The following is a 17,178-nucleotide window of genomic DNA, read 5'->3' on the forward strand; positions in this document are numbered from 1 at the left end:
CAGAAACATAAACGGGAAATTAATCATATCTGTGTAAACAGGTCATTTACCTTCATTTGTCTCCTTGCCATCCACATGTTCGGAATGTTGATTTAATGATATTGCATGTACTTTGAAGTATAAGGGTTACATTTTAACTTCTTGGCTAATTTATCTTTGGATATAACCATGAGAAATGACAGAAAGGAACAGCAACTGGAAAACAAGCATTGCTTTGCAACAGGATGTCTGTGAAATGGACTTCAGTAATTCTGCTAATACAACTGAGCTTTTACTTTAGATCTGGGAGTTGTGGAAAGGTGCTGGTGTGGGCGGCAGAATATAGCCATTGGATGAATATGAAGACAATCCTGGAAGAGCTTGTCCAGAGAGGTCATGAGGTGACTGTACTGGCATCTTCAGCTTCCATTCTTTTTGATCCCAACAACTCATCCGCTCTTAAAATTGAAGTTTTTCCTACATCTTTGACTAAAACTGAGTTCGAGAATTTCTCCATGGAAGACGTTAAGAGATGGTCAGAACTTCCAAAAGATACATTTTGGTTATATTTTTCACAAATGCAAGAAATGATGTGGATGTTTGGTGACATAATTAGAAATTTCTGTAAAGATATGGTTTCAAATAAGAAATTAATGAAGAAATTACAAGAGTCAAGATTTGACGTCGTTTTTGCAGATCCTCTTTTTCCCGGTAGTGAGCTGCTGGCTGAGCTATTTAACATACCCCTTGTGTACAGTCTCCGCTTCACTCCTGGCTACATTTTTGAAAAGCATTGTGTAGGATTTATTTTCCCTCCCTCCTACGTACCTGTTGTTATGTCAGAATTAAGTGATCAAATGACTTTCATGGAGAGGGTAAAAAATATGATCTATATGCTTTCTTTTGACTTTTGTTTCCAAATGTATGACTTGAAGAAGTGGGATCAGTTTTATAGTGAAGTTCTAGGTAAGTATTTTTTTTCAATCTGTAACTTATTTGTGTCTTTGAGGCAGAGTTTATATAAAGCTATAAAGTCAGGTAAGTGAATTTATAAAACAAAAATACAAGATGATCTATCAATCTCACAAATATTATAGAAAAGCTTAAATTATAGGGTCAGTTAAAACCCTGTGGCTATCATTCACACAGAACACCCCAGGAAATCATAAACCTATGTATTAGTGCATCTAAGACTTTAAGCAATTACACATCTTTTTTTGGTATATTGTTTTTCATCTTAAATACAGTAAAACCCATCAAATAACATCTTACTGAATGCATAGATTTAGAATGAGTAGTTACACATTTTTCTACAACTATCTATATAACTGCAGAAATTATTTTTTCTGTAAAGCTTAGTTTTCTTACATAGAAATCAAAAGATATTCCCATGTTAACCGAAGGTTTCCTTCACAGTGGAGAGAGAGAATGTCTATATCTCCGATGCAAAAATCATTAAAGATAATTTGAAATTTGTAATGTTTCTATACTCTTTCATTAAAGAATTGGAAACCATTCATTTAAATTCCAATCACCTTATTGGAATGTGAAGGTTGTTATACCTACATAGTTGTTTTTCAAACTATGTCTCTTTATTAAAAAATATAAAAGACAGATTAAGGTTGAGTACAAATCTTTGTTTCAATAATTTCTCAAACATTTCTAGCTATAATTTACAAATATATTTACTTAAAGATAATATTATTAAGATCTTAGCTTGAATCTAAAAGAGTACAAAGTTTTCAGCCATACTCTCCACATAGTCCACAGTTCACTTGAAGAACCAAAGATAAAAGAATTAACTTAATGAGTTGTATAAACTAGACTATTTCTTAGAAAATTATTTTTATGGGTGAAGTAAAATTAATTGACTATGGAGCTCAAAGAGTTGTTTAAATGTCCATAGGATACTATTGAAGCTTTAAAAAGAAAAGAAATTGATGTTTAATTCTCTGTGGCTTATTTTAATAATTATTTATGATTGTGAGTATACTGATGTGACATTGGAGATGTAGCTTAACCTCATAATTCTCCTACTACTTTGCCTTTCTTATAAATATACATGGGCAAAATAAATAATACATAAAATTAAATTATGTCTATAAATGAACATATGTATATATTTTTCAAAGCACAGACACTTTGCCTATAGTTTTGCCTTCATTATTCTAACCCCTTTCAGAAAATTACTTAATGTAATTATCTTATGTCATCCACCTTTTCTTTTTTTTATTCTTGTCAGGAAGACCCACTACATTAACTGAGACAATGGGGAAAGCTGACATATGGCTTATTCGAAACTCCTGGAATTTTCAGTTTCCACATCCACTGTTACCAAATGTTGATTTTGTTGGAGGACTCCACTGCAAACCTGCCAAACCCCTACCTAAGGTAAACATACTGTCATTGGTTTTATTTTGTTGGCTTTGAATTTTCAGTAGAAATGATTCTACAATCTTCATTCAGAGTGTTTGACTTACACGGAAAGAAAAATGGGAGGTGGGTGGGGTAAAGCAGATACCACTTAGAATTCATGTACATAGTGATACTATCACACGTTATGTGAGTTTTATGAGTGCTACTAATAGAGAGGAATACTAAGGAGACTTCAAAAATAGAGTTGGTTAAATTAAAGTCTTCATTATTTAACACCTAAGAAGGTATTGATCATTCGTTCAAATAATATTTACAAAGGGATTAGCACAAAACACAGGTAAGTGAGGAATTTTCAGTGAAAAAAATGGACACAGTTTCTGTGCCCACATACCTTACATTCTACTTCAAAAGATAGAATATGTGCAAGTAATAAAAATTATATGAAATCTATTATCTCAAGGAAAAACCCAATGACAAGAAAGCATCAGTGGAGATAATAGAAAGTATCCTGGAGTCACTGATTACTAAGATGAGAGCTGAACAATAAACAGGAATAAGTAAAAGAATGACGAGGAGAGATAGACAAAAGAAGGAAAGCAGGTAAAGTCGTCAGGTTAGTTCTCAAGTCCTCAGGTTTAATTTGCAGGGAGAGATTAAGAATCAGATGATGCTGAGAGGCAAATTAGAACCAGATACATATTAGGAGTTGAAATATTTATAAAGCACATTAAAAAACTATGAAAAAGAGTTAAGACAGAAAGATATATGAAAATATTCTCTTCTTTAAGAAGAGCTTTCAAGATATTCAATGATTAAATTGCAGGAGGGTCAAAATAAAGAGTCAACCATTCAGGAAATTTTGCATGGATTCAGGTAACAGATGATGGAAAAGTGGACTAGTATGTTGATAGAAATAATGATACCTACATTTACAAAAATAGTGACAACTTTATGTTGTGTTGTGTGGAAAAATATTAACACAGACAAAACACTTGAAGTGTCTCTAGCCTGTAGTCAGTTACTCAGAAATATTATTTATTTTGCAGTTATTGTTATTTTGTTATTATTACTAATACTACTAATTACTTAACATGTGCAGGTCACTTGAGATATCATTCTTCATTTAATAGAGCCAGATTTTTCAGCACATCAAAATTATATTATCTTGCAAAGTCGTAGTTGACAGACACCCTATGGACTTGATTAAAAGTAGACTTATCAGTTTTGACAGTAAGATGAGCTATCAGGAGAACCTGCTTCTGATGGTTAACGTGGGTTCTTTTCTATTTCCTAAGTGTCTGGCTGGGTTGAGAAATAAAGAGAAAGAGCACAAGAGAGAGAAATTTAAAGCTGGGTGTCCGGGGGAGACATCACATGCCGTCAGGATCCGTGAAGTCCCCCGAGCTGTAAAACCAGCAAGTTTTTATTAGCAATTTTCAAAAGGGGAGTGAGTGTATGAATAGGGTGTGGGTCACATAGATCACATGCTTCACAAGGTAATAAAATATCACAAAGCAAATGGAGGCAAGGTGAGATCACAGGACCACAAATGAGGTAAAATTAAAATTCCTAATGAAGTTTCAGGCATTGTCATTGATAACATCTTATCAGGAAACAGGGTTTGAGAGCAGATAACCTGTCTGACCACAGTTTATTAGGTGGGAATTTTCCTCCACCTAATAAGTCTGGGAGCACTATAGGAGACTGGAGCTTATTTCATCCCTTAGGCTTCGACCATAAAACATGGGATGCCTTAAAAAGGGGCTGTCTATAGGCCTACCTTCAGGGCACATTCGTTTCTCAGGGATGTTCCTTGCTGAGAAAAAGAATTCAGTGATATTTCTCCTATTTGCTTATGAAAGAGGAGAAATATAGCTCTGTTCCGTCCGACTCACTGGTGGCCAGTTCAAAGTTACCTCTCTTGTTCCCTGAACATCACTGTTATCCTGTTCTTTTTTTAAGATGCCCAGATTTCATACTGTTCAAACACATAGGCTCTACAAACAATTTGTGCAGTTGACACAATCACAGGGTCCTAAGGCGACATTCATCCTCCTCAGTTTACAAAGAAGATGATGGGATTAAGAGATTAAAGTAAAGACAGGCATAGGAAATCACAAGGATATTCATTGGGGAAGTAATAAGTGTCCATGAAATCTTCACAATTTATGTTCAGAGATTACAGTAAAGACAGACATAAGAAATTATGAAAGTATTAATTTGGGGAACTAAAAAATGTCCGTGAAATCTTCACAATTTATGTTCTTCTGCCATAGCTTCAGCCGGTGCCTCCGTCTGGGGTCCCTGACTTCCCACAGCAATGAGCTAGTTGAAATTCTAAAATTCTCCCATAGGTAATGAGGATCTTCACCAGTATCACAGCTTAAAACACTTCCTCAATAAAATAAATGTGTTCCTTTAATATTTGCAGACAAACTCAGTTTCACTTGATCTTACTAAAGCATTTAAATCATTCTTCATTGAGACCCCAGGGGTTTACATATTACAGCATAAACATACCCTATGAAAGCAGATGATTTTTGACATATGACAAGCAACTCATTAAAACTCCCTGTGTCAACTTGTCTTAACATCATAGCTGCCTGACAGAGAAGCACAGAGATAATGAACAATGCATGTATAATAAAGACCAAATAATTTATACCTATTGTATCTGAATAGTGCCCTTAGTTTCAATACCAAAAAAATTCTGTCAGCATATAAGATTATATTCTTTATGAAATAACAAAATAAACCTGCATATTGTAAATTAATATCACACTTTTAAAACGTGTACAAAGCAAGCATTCTTTATCACATTATTAAGTAATCTCTTAAAAGATAATTTTTGTCCACATAAAACTGAGATTTTATTTCATTGTTAAAACTCAATATCTATGTTGAATGCAAATTGCATGGGCTTTATATGATAACTTTCTCAAGAGGCAAAAGCTGAGGTAAGACTAATGAAAAATCTATGCCACCCTGCCCTACTCTTGAAAGATTTCCCCACTCACACTAAGGGAAACCGATGGTGTCAGTAGGAAGGGGAACAGAGTAGGACTTGTAAAGAAGGACAAGAAAAAGGAGGGGTAGTAGTACAATAGTGATAATTACTACTATTAGCTGTTGTTACTAATTTGCAGAAAGATTTGAATGCAAGTCAGTGGTTGTGAAACCAGTTCTTTGTTTATTATGTAAAATAATTGCTAACCCAGGTTGCTTTCATTTCAATTAAATATTAGATTCTCAGATAATTTCTGTATAAGAGAATAAGACACGACAAAATGTATCAGGTGTTTAGAAATGAATATTGCTGTAAGTTTTATACTATATTCACATGAAATCATGCAGAGAAAAAAATTAATCAAGGTATACCTGTTCGACATTATGGAAATATGCATGAAATTAACATTGGAAGTAGTCCAACATCTTAAATGAAGGAATGATTAAAAACTTATACTATGTGCATACAATAGCATTACAATAATTTTATCAATGAAATATTCAATTACACTGTCAGCCGTAACACAAACAAAGGGAGTTAGAAAATGATAAATGTAACAAGATGACAAGTTTTTGCAGGAGGAAAATGCATACACAATAAGATTTACATTTTCTAAATAAGTGTCACATGCGTACATTGAGCTATATAAATAGGACAACAGCCATGATGAAAAAATATATTTTACATAAATAATATCACAACATAAAAATTTTAGAAAAATTTTACTTAAAAAAAATTTTCATGCTTTTATAAAATTTCTTACATTAATCTTATATTATTTTTATTACATTATCACAGAAGAAGAAACAACGAGTCCATATCAGTGATGAATCTGTAAGCAAAGGTTAGGTTCCTTCAACACTGCATGGGTAAACATGGCTCTTGGCGTCAAGCTAGTGAGGTGAAACACTGAACATCAGTTACAGGAAACGTGGCTAACAGTCAACTGCAGTCACGCACAATACCTACATGCCCCAAGTATTACCTAGAATAGCAGTACAATGACTCTTACATCAAGATTAAAATCACATTTTAAAAATGCTCTGTAATATGTGGTCTGCACAGTTAACATTTGGACATTTTTTCTTTGTTTTGTTAAGAACCAAAAGGAAAAGTTTTTCCACAGTGATTAAATCTGAAAGTATTTAAGTTTAAATATTGGCATACATTGGAGAACGCAAGTCAGAATAATTCGCAATCGATTGCAGCCAAGCACATCTTCACCAGGAGTGTAATGTGGTGTGAGTGAGCTGCTCAAAAGAGAGACAAGATCTCCCCTGCAAAAAGGTCTGGTGGCCTCTTCTATCCTGATGCAAGTGCTGCCTCTGAGACACAACAAAGTGATGATGAGAGTTCCTCACATGCAGTTATAAATAGCACATCAGTTTAACAGTGTGATTTCAGGTCAATAGGTGTTCCACCTAAACAATAACCTGAACACATGATCATTCAACTATGTAACTACATACTGTACAATTTTGTATTATAAATAAGACTCCTGGACTAATTCACAGAAATTCCAAATTACAATACCAAACTCCAGAATGTCAGTGGTTCTAACCATCAGATTTTATTTTTGTTTAGTTTTTCAAAAACTACCGGAAAACTCTGACAAACTTTAAGTGAAGTATAAAGCACTGTAGAGAAACATAAATGTAGATATAAAATTATCCCAACAGTGAGCAGCTTATCCTCAGAGCTCATAGTGAGGGAAGAAAACACTAATGGCTTCCTACTAAAAGAATCCTACAGAAAACCTGCCTGAAATAAACACAAGTGACTTAGTAGAACAACAGTATAGAATTAAAGCTGAGTGGTGCCACTTTCCAAGAACTTATATTAGTAATTTTAGTATTATAAGAGAAGAGTGTGTGTGTAATATTTTTAACATTATCTCCCTGACTACAGTGTAATAGCTCCATTTCTTTTCTCCCTTACACACATGCACACAAATACATACGCATACACACATAGTTACACAAATATCCTTAGCACCGTCCACCTATCTCACATTATGTATCTAATTGCAAAAAACCTGAGTGATTGAGTCAGTTAAAAAATATTATTTACTCCAATGATTACTCAAAATACCTGATTTTCTCTCTTTAGTAATTTGTCCCAATTCTTTCAGTAGTGCCTGCTGTACTGTTACCCTTTTGTGATGAAACAAATCCTTTTTTCACAGGAAATGGAAGAGTTTGTACAGAGCTCTGGAGAACACGGTGTTGTGGTGTTTTCTCTGGGGTCCATGGTCACTAACATGAAAGAAGAAAGGGCCAACGTAATTGCATCAGCCCTTGCCCAGATCCCACAAAAGGTAAGATGAAGTGTCTTACTGGTGTGGAAAACTACTGAAAGAGGCTGTTAAAGCTTGTAAGTAATCCAGTTGTAGAAACTTCTGACAAATGTGAAGTTGGCCAAAAGGTGAAAAATCAGAACAAGGATATTCCTGTAGAAACAGTGATAAGTTTGAAAATTGTGGTTGCATTTAAAAAAAAAAATTGTTGTTAAGTATGAACATTCCCCTATGTAAATATGCGGACATTAAATTGTGTGGAGAAAGGTACTTAAAAAGTGTTTGGAGACTTTTCACCTCCTGTCCCTCACCTCCTGTCCCATAAAATTTTGAATTGTGTATGTGATCTACATGGAAAGAATATTAAAGAGTAGATTGAACTCTTTATAGCCGAACATAGCCTTAAATATGCTTGTATAGCATTCACTGACAGAAGTCATAGTTGTGCCTCAGACTTAGAGGTTGCATGTGGCCCTGGGGGAGTTTCTACCCTTGGTATGCATGAGTGGTTCCCATTAGCATCAGTGGGAACTCACTACTCCATATGTATCCACCAAAGGCAATTGAGACCCAGAGTTATTTTTAATTTCTGATATTAACACTCGTACATATTGCTGAATTTAACTCAATATATTTCAGGTAAGTGAAAATGGTGCTTAATGTAGTCTTTAGAATGACTTTCAGGTGTTTTCATAAAAAATGTGTATCCAGAACTGCATCCTTGTAGAAATACAAGTAAGACTTATGATCATTTTTTTCAGAACAGTTTTCCTAATCTCAGCAGTATCCAATGAGTGAAGAACACTTGACTGATTTTTGGGCCACCTCTATTACTTATTGTACTCTGGAAACTCTTGGTGAATGTTTACAATTATGGAATGTAATATTTCTATTTGCACTTTAAGTCAGATGCTTATATAAAATACCTGACAAGAAATGGAGAAGATTGGCTCTGTTAGTAATTATGCGGTATATACTTTATTTAAAGATCTGTGGTAGTATAACATGATTGAATGTCGTTAATTTAGGAATAATAACTGCCACATGTGGGGAGCAGGGGAGTAAGGAAAATGAATTCCAATCCTGTGATTAAAAGTGTAAACTATAGGCCAGACATGGCACCTCACGCCAGTAATCCCAGCACTTTGGGAGACCAAGACAGGTGGATCACAAGGTCAGGAGTTCGAGACCAACTTGTCCAACATGGTGTAGCCCTATCTCTTCTAAAGATACAAAAAATTACCCAGGCATGTTGGCATGCACCTGTGATCGCAGTTACTTGGGAAGTTGGGGCAGGAGAATCACCTGAAGCCAGGAAGCAGAGGTTGCAGTGAGCCGAGATTACACCATTGCACTCCAGCCTGGTCAACAGGGTGAGACTCCATCTCAAAAAAAAAAAAAAAAAAAAAAAATTGTAAACTATAGACTCCACTGTAGTATGTTTCAGGATCTAGAAGTTTTATTTTTATAAAAATGGAGTTTGGAAGATATTGCTAATGTATTTTACTTCAACTTATGGAACAAACTTTTTAAGTGTATTAATAAATATCCTCATATAGTTACTTTTTTACATTTTTAAAATAAACTTTATGGATATGAAAAATTAAAAAAAGAAACATCCTGACTAAAAATTTAGCTGTTGAGTAAGCACTAATTATCTCAAGATATTAGTTCAAAATCAAAAATATACACGAACAATGTTAAAATAATACAGAAGGTGTTGTTCATTGATAATAAATTTGGCATTAATAGCATAATCAGGAATAAATTTATTCAAGAAATGTAGGTGAAGTTTTGGTATTACCATGATATTGGGGTCAGGTAAGAGATACCACCAAATTCTCCCCCTGTCATTTGACCCTTTTGTTTAAGAATTCCTGAGGACACTGTACACACTACTGGTGTTATCAGAAAAAGTTACATTTTAATGGGTAACTTCACTAGCACAATAACAATAGCAGATATTTCAAAAAGTCTGACATACATCATGCAGTTTAGGCTTGTCGTGTAATCCAGCCTCTTGTACTTCCTGTACATTTTTGAAGAGGTGTATCTGAGTAATGCTCAGGGTACTATTCAGAGAAAGAACAGCCTAGGCTGACAGACAACTTGTCCAAGTACCCACACAGCTTCAAAATTCGTAACTTAAACATAAAATGTCTTGGCTATAGCAGAACATATTAATCACTGCTGTCAAAGCTTTGTAGCACGTTTTCTCGGTGTTAATAATTAGTTGACCAAATTCAGCAAAATACAATTTTGAGTTTATTCAACAGCTGTATTTTTATTCATAATACCAACAGGTTCCTCATTTCTATGCCAAAAAGTATCCAAAGTTAGAAATACTGATAATACTCTGAATTTGTGTCAAAAATGGTCACTTGAAATTTATTTTGGAAGTAGAGCTTGATAATTTATAATTCCAATGAAGTTATACATACTACCTTTGCAGCATTAATCTCTTTCTTATAAGTAGCTAATTTATGTTCTTGCTATTTTGTCAATCAAGGGACAATGGGCTCTAACATTATAATCTACAGACAAGTAAGTACATGTGAACTACTTGTCAAATTACTCAAAAAGAAATGAATACATTCAAATTAAATTTGGAAGATGAAAACTAATATAAAATACATAAAAGAAAAGAAGCACGCAGGCCATTATGAAATTATTAGCTTTTTACACTAGAATTATAATGAATAGTTAAAAATTTTATACATTTCTTAGAATATTTTTATTTTTAAAAATTAATTTAACTTTTATTTTTAGCTTTTATTTTAAGTTCAAGGGTATGTGTACAGTTTTTCTACATAGGTAAACTTTGTAATGGGGGTTTATTGTACTGATCATTTCGTCACCCAGATACTCAGACTAATATCAGTTAATTATTTTTCCTGATCCTCGTTCCCCTCCCACCCTCCAACCTCCAATACACAGCAGTGTATGTTGTTCCTGTCTATGTGTCCACATGTTGTCATCTTTCACCTTCCACTTATAAGTGAGGATATGCCATATTTTTATTTCCATCCCTTTGCTAGTTTGCTAAGGATAATGGTCTCCAGCTCCATCTATATCCCTGCAAAATACAAAATTTTGTTCTTTTTTTATGGCTGCATAATACTCAGTAGTGTATATGTACCATATTTTCTTTATTCAGCCCATAATCAATGGGCATTTAGGGTGATTCCATGTCCTTGCTATTGTGAATGGTACTACAATTAATATATCTGTGCATGGGTCATTATAAAAGAACAATTTACGGTCCTTTTGTTACATATCCAGTAATGGGATTGCTGGGTTTCATGGTATTTTCCCCTCTTGGTTTTTGCAGAATTGCCACTGTCTTCCACAATGGATGAACTAACTTACATTCCAACCAACAGAGTATAAGCAAGCCTTTTCTGTACAACCTTACCCACATCATGATATTCTGACTGGTGTGAGATGCTATCTCATCATAGTTTTGATTCAAATTTCTCTAATGATCTCTGATGTTAGGCTTTTTTTTTTTTTTTTTTTCATATGATGGCTGGCCGCACGTAGGTTTTCTTTTAAAAAGTGTAACAATTTTTTAAATACTTGAACTTTTCATTGATAATCCAATTTTTTTCTAAGGTACTATTTTGGAAAATCATGATTTCCTTATGTGCCTAACTAATTATAAAAGTTGAGAAAATTAAATATGAGTATTCTATTTACATCAGTCTTTGAGTAGTTCTGATTTACTAACATCCCTTGATCTCATTCCTATCTTTTTACAGTTCTAACATTCTATAACTTTTGAATTCCACTCATGGAATAAGATATTTTCTTTACTGTAACAGGTTCTGTGGAGATTTGATGGGAAAAAACCGGATACCTTAGGCCTCAATACTCGACTCTATAAGTGGATACCCCAGAATGACCTTCTAGGTAAGACTCTGGTGAATAAATATTGGATATATTAGTAACAGCACATTAGAGTGTTAATAGTTAATCATGAAACAAGCTTTTTGAATATTTGTTAAGGAAAAAGAAAATGTAACTTCTTTATATTTATTTACCAGTCCTAGAGAAAAAAAAATACGCTATAATTATTGGCATTTTATGATATACACTCACATTCTTTATGGTCAGAATCAGCAAGAATCTTTATTTCAGGTGTTACTACATCTCACAGAACTTTTCAATAACTTCCTGAGCTACCTCTCTGTCTCCTATTTCTACAACTTTACACCTGTTGTTTCCTCTCCTGCAGGGTTATTTCAAGTGCCACCAAAAATAATAGCTCTTCTATCACCAGTGACTCTGTATTTTCTGAAGGATTAAATTGCTAATCTTAATCATAAAGTGATGACAGGTCATGATGAAGTGTGACCTGTCCTTCCTCAATCCTAGCACCACCACCAACCCACTGCCTGCTGCCTTGCACACCCCACCTATCACACTCTGTGACTGCACTTAAAACAGCAATTCACTTCATGCCCATCTCTTTGCTGTCTTCTTTATTGCACATTTTAAAACTCTAGATCACACTTTTTCATTAGTCCAACTGGAAATCTTGTATTATTTTGCAGTCTGAAGTCACACACACCATGCAGCCTTCACTTGCATACCCAGCACAAGTACGTGTTTTTTTCCTCTGAAGTCTGAAAAGCAATAGCAAATTAGTTCAATGTGTTATCTAGAAAACATTGACACTTTCAGAGCCTTTCATTGTGCATCTCATTTTATTTCTATGAATATTTTTTCTAAAATTCATGCAATCCTAGGTCATCCAAAAACCAGAGCTTTTTTAACTCACGGTGGAGCCAATGGCATCTACGAGGCAATCTACCATGGGGTCCCTATGGTGGGCATTCCATTGTTTGCCGATCAACCTGATAACATTGTTCACATGGAGACCAAAGGAGCAGCTGTTAGATTGGACTTCGACACAATGTCGAGTACAGACTTGGCGAATGCACTGAAGACAGTAATTAATGATCCTTTGTGAGTAGAACAATATTTTTCACTAGGTGGTATTTATAGATAGCTTCTCTTGTCAATAGTGAGTGTGAGTTTCATCCTTTTTATAAGAGAGTAATTCTGAAAGAATTGAAGTGATTTAACCAATCTGAAATCTGCTTTTATTTTTTATCAGTTATTTAAAAATTGTGTTTGAAACCCGTATGTCTAATGAATAGCCAGTTAGTGAAACAATTTTCTACACAAAAATACTTTTAAAATGATATAGATAATATAAAAAATACATTTCTTAAGATTTTAACATAATGAATCCATAATAGAAAGGAAGAACAAATGAAATAATATAATAAATATTCTAATTAAATATCTAAAATGCCTCAGAACATGATGATTTTCCTGCTGAAAAATTAACTTTTATTATCATTATTGTAATGGACTTGAAAATGAGATTTAATTTTGATACTGTAAAATCCTCCTCTTTGTGGTATAAACTCCAAATATATTTACTATGTTTACAAAGCCATGAAGCCATCATTATCCCGTAATTTTAGAACATTTTTACCAGCACAAAAGAAACTACAATGACACAGAAGTCACTTCCTATGACCACTCTGCCTTAGTCTAACACTAATTTGTTTTCTTTCTCTAGAGATTATTCTCTCTAGAAAAATTTCATATAAATGGAATTACACAGTTTAGGGTGCTGTGTAAATGACATTTCACCTAGCTTAATTTTTTGTGGTTTTTTTTTTATGGTATTTGTTTTATTCATGTTGTTGTGTGTTTTAATACTTCATTTCTTTTTATAGCAGTTTAATATTTTTTAGTAAGGATATGTCATATTTTAGTTGTTAACTTCTCAGTTCATTGGCCTTTCGATTGTTTCCAATTGTGGTTACTAGGGATATTGCTACACAAGTTTTTGCATAAACCTGTTTTCCTTCCTTTTGGATTGATACTACAAGTGGAATTGCTGGCTCATGTGGGAACTGTATGTTTATGAAGAACTGCTAAATTGTCTTCCAAAGTACTTGTTTCGTTCATCACTACCACCAGCAGTGCAACGTAATTACAATTCCTCCATACTTTTGCCAAACGTGTTATTATCTGTCTTTTTGTTAAAGCCTTCTTAGTGGGTGTAAAATGATCTCTCATCCCAGTCTCAGATTGCATTTTCATTACGGCTAAAGACTTTGAGAATCCCTATATGTGCTTACGGATCATTCGTGTATCTTCTTTGAAAACATGTGTACTACAGTACTTGGAACATTTTTAAACTTTGCTATTTGCCTTATTAAGTTTTAAGGACTATTTATATACTATGGGTCATGTCAGATATATAATTTTTAAAAATTTTGGCCTATTCTGGGTGCACTAAATTTTCCTTTTTGATGATGGTCTTTGAAACACAAAAAATACAATTTTAAGTTAAATTTTTAATAATTGATTTTTTCACACCCAAAGATATCAATGTGCAAAATTCCTTGCAGCATCCAGCTACCATCGATTCAGCATTTATAACTACTATCAATAACGCTTTTAAATAAGGAGGGTATCATCTAAAGGAAAACTTTAAAAATACTTTGTCACAAAAAAAGAAGGTTAATGAATGATAAAAACACCTTTGAAGAAGATAGGAAATAATTGAAAAGAAACACAAACCAACTTGGACAAATAGAAAAAATATATATAAAGCAAACTGGTAGATTTAAATGTGATTATACAAACACTTTCACTCAATCTAAACAGACTAAAAAAAAAGCAAATAATGGGTTAAGACATAAAACAATTGAAGAGCACAATTAATAAATGGAATCTTATAATGTAAAATGATACACACACATGCACATATGTACATATACAATACACATATATGTATTATATATATCAACTGGAAGAAACATTTTCTTAGAGGATGTCAAATAGTTATTTGAAGTGATATGTGGTGGGCAATAACTCAAGACTTAGTAAATATAATAAGATTCAATGTCATAGAAACTGTATGACGCAGTCATAGTGGAAGTAAGGGAGGTTATAAAAACTATAACTAGCATATCTTTAAATTTTAAAGATAAAAAATACACTTCAAAAAATGTTAAAGTCAAGAAGTGGATTATAATTATGCATCTACTTTTATCTCAGCAATTTCTACTCTCAATTATATACCCAAGAGATATGTATAAATATATAAATCTAATACCATCTAGAAGAATGTTTATGACAGAATTGTCAATAGTGTCTAAAAATTGTTAGCAACACAAATATGTATTAATCACAAAATGAAGAAATAATTTGTGCTTTCTAAATCAACAAAATACTACACAGCAATGGAATTACAGAAGAACTGCGACATTAATAAAAGACACTAATGAGTACATATTATATAATTCAATTACATAAACAAGCAAAAGTAATGTATGCTATTCAAAGTCAGGCTAATACTTAATTGGAGGACAAAAGTAGTGACTAAATGGATCAGAAAAAGAGAATGATTCTAGGCAGGCTGTGATATCCTATACCACAATCTGAACAGTAGGTAAGTAGATATCTTCACCTCAAAATAATGTTCAAGATGATCTTACATTTTTGAACTATTCACTTAGTGTACGTATATTTATCTTTTGTATTTAATATTTAAATGTTTATTTTATGAGATATATAATGCATTTTACAATTCTAGGAATCAAATAGCAAAATAAGCACAGAAAATAGAGAAAATCCTAGAGGTTCCATCATAGTGTGGTCAGTAAAAGCCTCTCTTAGAAGTAACAATAGAAGGAAGCCATAAAAAGGCAGAGAAGCATGCCTTGGATTGTAGCAAGAGAGAATACTCCAAGAGAAGGAGAGAGGGAAAAAATGTGTAAGGTGCTAAGATGAGAACACCTTTGGGAGCTTAAAGAAAAAAATAGAAGGCCAATCTAGAAGACAGTGTGCAGGGGAAAAGTGTTAGGAAAAGAGCTTGCCAGTGTCTTACAATGTAGGGTTCTGTAGACCAAATAACAGAGTTGGATTTTATTCTTTAAATAATGAGAAGCCAGACAAAAGTCTTAATCAGGGGAGTGCTATAAACTGACATTAATTGCAAAAAATCATTCTGGCTACAGGGTGGGAAACAGTAGGAGACAAAAGAGTAATGTAGAAGCAAAATGGCTAGCTATGAGGCATGTCACTCACCATGACACAATTACTGTTTAGGAACCTAGGGATGATAATTCTCATATTGCATTTTCACAGTCTTTCTTACAGCACTTAAAATGGTTCACGATGTGGAGCACGTTCTCCGTATGTCTGTTTGAGAACTAACAGTGCAATTGAATTGTTCATAATACAAAGGATAAATGCTTAAGGGATGAATATCTTATTTTTTTTCCATGATGTGAGAGTTTCACATTGTATCAAAACAACTCATATACCCCATAAATGTATACAATTAATATGTACCCACAAAAAGTATAAATTAAACAATTAAAAGCAAATTAAAATGCCTTATATTTTCTCTGCTTCAAAAAAATTAACTTTCTCACCTAATATTCAATTTCTACTTTAGAAAATGTTTGTCAATGAGAAAAGTCCAATTTAAAAGCCAAACTTTCTACAATGACTCAAATTAAAGTACACAAATTCTATGTCAATTCTTTGACATTTACTTTGAATTATTTGGCACTTTAAAAGCTTTTCATAAACTTGATATGCACAGGCAAGTTAACTTACTTTCAGTGTTAGCAAGGGAGGAGATCACTCCTCATATTGTCTTATGCCCAATTTCTGCCTCTAAAGAAAAAAGAAGTATATACTAAAAGGCAGAAATGAAATGCACAAGCAAACAGCCTGGTGCCACACTCTGGGCCTGGTAGTTAAAGAACGACCCCTAACCTAACTGGTTATCTTATCTATAGATTACAGGCATTTTATGGAAAAGCGTAGCAAAAATCCCTGTCCTCTTCTGTTCCGTTCTGATTACTGGTGCATGCAGCTCACAAGCACGTACCCACTGCTTGCTCAATGTGGACCCCTGTAGAGTTGTGAGCCCTTAAAAGGGACAGCTCACTTGGGGAGCTCAGCTCTTGAGACAGGAGCCTTGCTGATGCTTCCAAATGAATAAACCCCTTCCTTCTTTAACTCGGTGTCTGAGGGGTTTTGTAAATGTCTCTTCCTGCTACATTAGTATCTTTATTTTTATCCTTCAGATATAAAGAGAATGTTATGAAATTATCAAGAATTCAACATGATCAACCGGTGAAGCCCCTGGATCGAGCAGTCTTCTGGATTGAATTTGTCATGCGCCATAAAGGAGCTAAACACCTTCGGCCTGCAGCCCATGACCTCACCTGGTTCCAGTACCACTCTTTGGATGTGATTGGGTTCCTGCTGGCCTGTGTGGCAACTGTGATATTTATCATCATGAAATGTTGTCTGTTTTGTTTCTGGAAGTTTACTAGAAAAGGAAAGAAGGGAAAAAGTGATTAGTTATATCTGAGATTTGAAGCTGGAAAACCTGATAGATGAGACTACTTCAGTTTAATCCAGGAAGAAAGGTTATGATGCAAGATTTCTTTCTTCCTGTGACCAAAAA

General features: G+C 33.8%; 1 protein-coding gene across 1 annotated transcript; it reads left to right on the forward strand.

Annotated features, from left to right (window-relative positions):
- Positions 1-203: 203 nt before the first annotated feature.
- LOC104664129 (UDP-glucuronosyltransferase 2B9) lies at positions 204-17,172 on the forward strand. The gene is made up of 6 exons (XM_010365561.2): positions 204-945; positions 2,222-2,370; positions 7,548-7,679; positions 11,483-11,570; positions 12,410-12,629; positions 16,793-17,172. Exons 1-6 carry the CDS (start codon positions 225-227, stop codon positions 17,070-17,072), a joined length of 1,590 nt encoding a protein of 529 aa, XP_010363863.2. The 5' UTR covers positions 204-224; the 3' UTR covers positions 17,073-17,172.
- The last annotated feature ends 6 nt before the right edge of the window (positions 17,173-17,178 follow it).

This window comes from Rhinopithecus roxellana, chromosome 2 (assembly GCF_007565055.1).
Source record: "Rhinopithecus roxellana isolate Shanxi Qingling chromosome 2, ASM756505v1, whole genome shotgun sequence".
NCBI lineage: Eukaryota > Metazoa > Chordata > Mammalia > Primates > Cercopithecidae > Rhinopithecus > Rhinopithecus roxellana.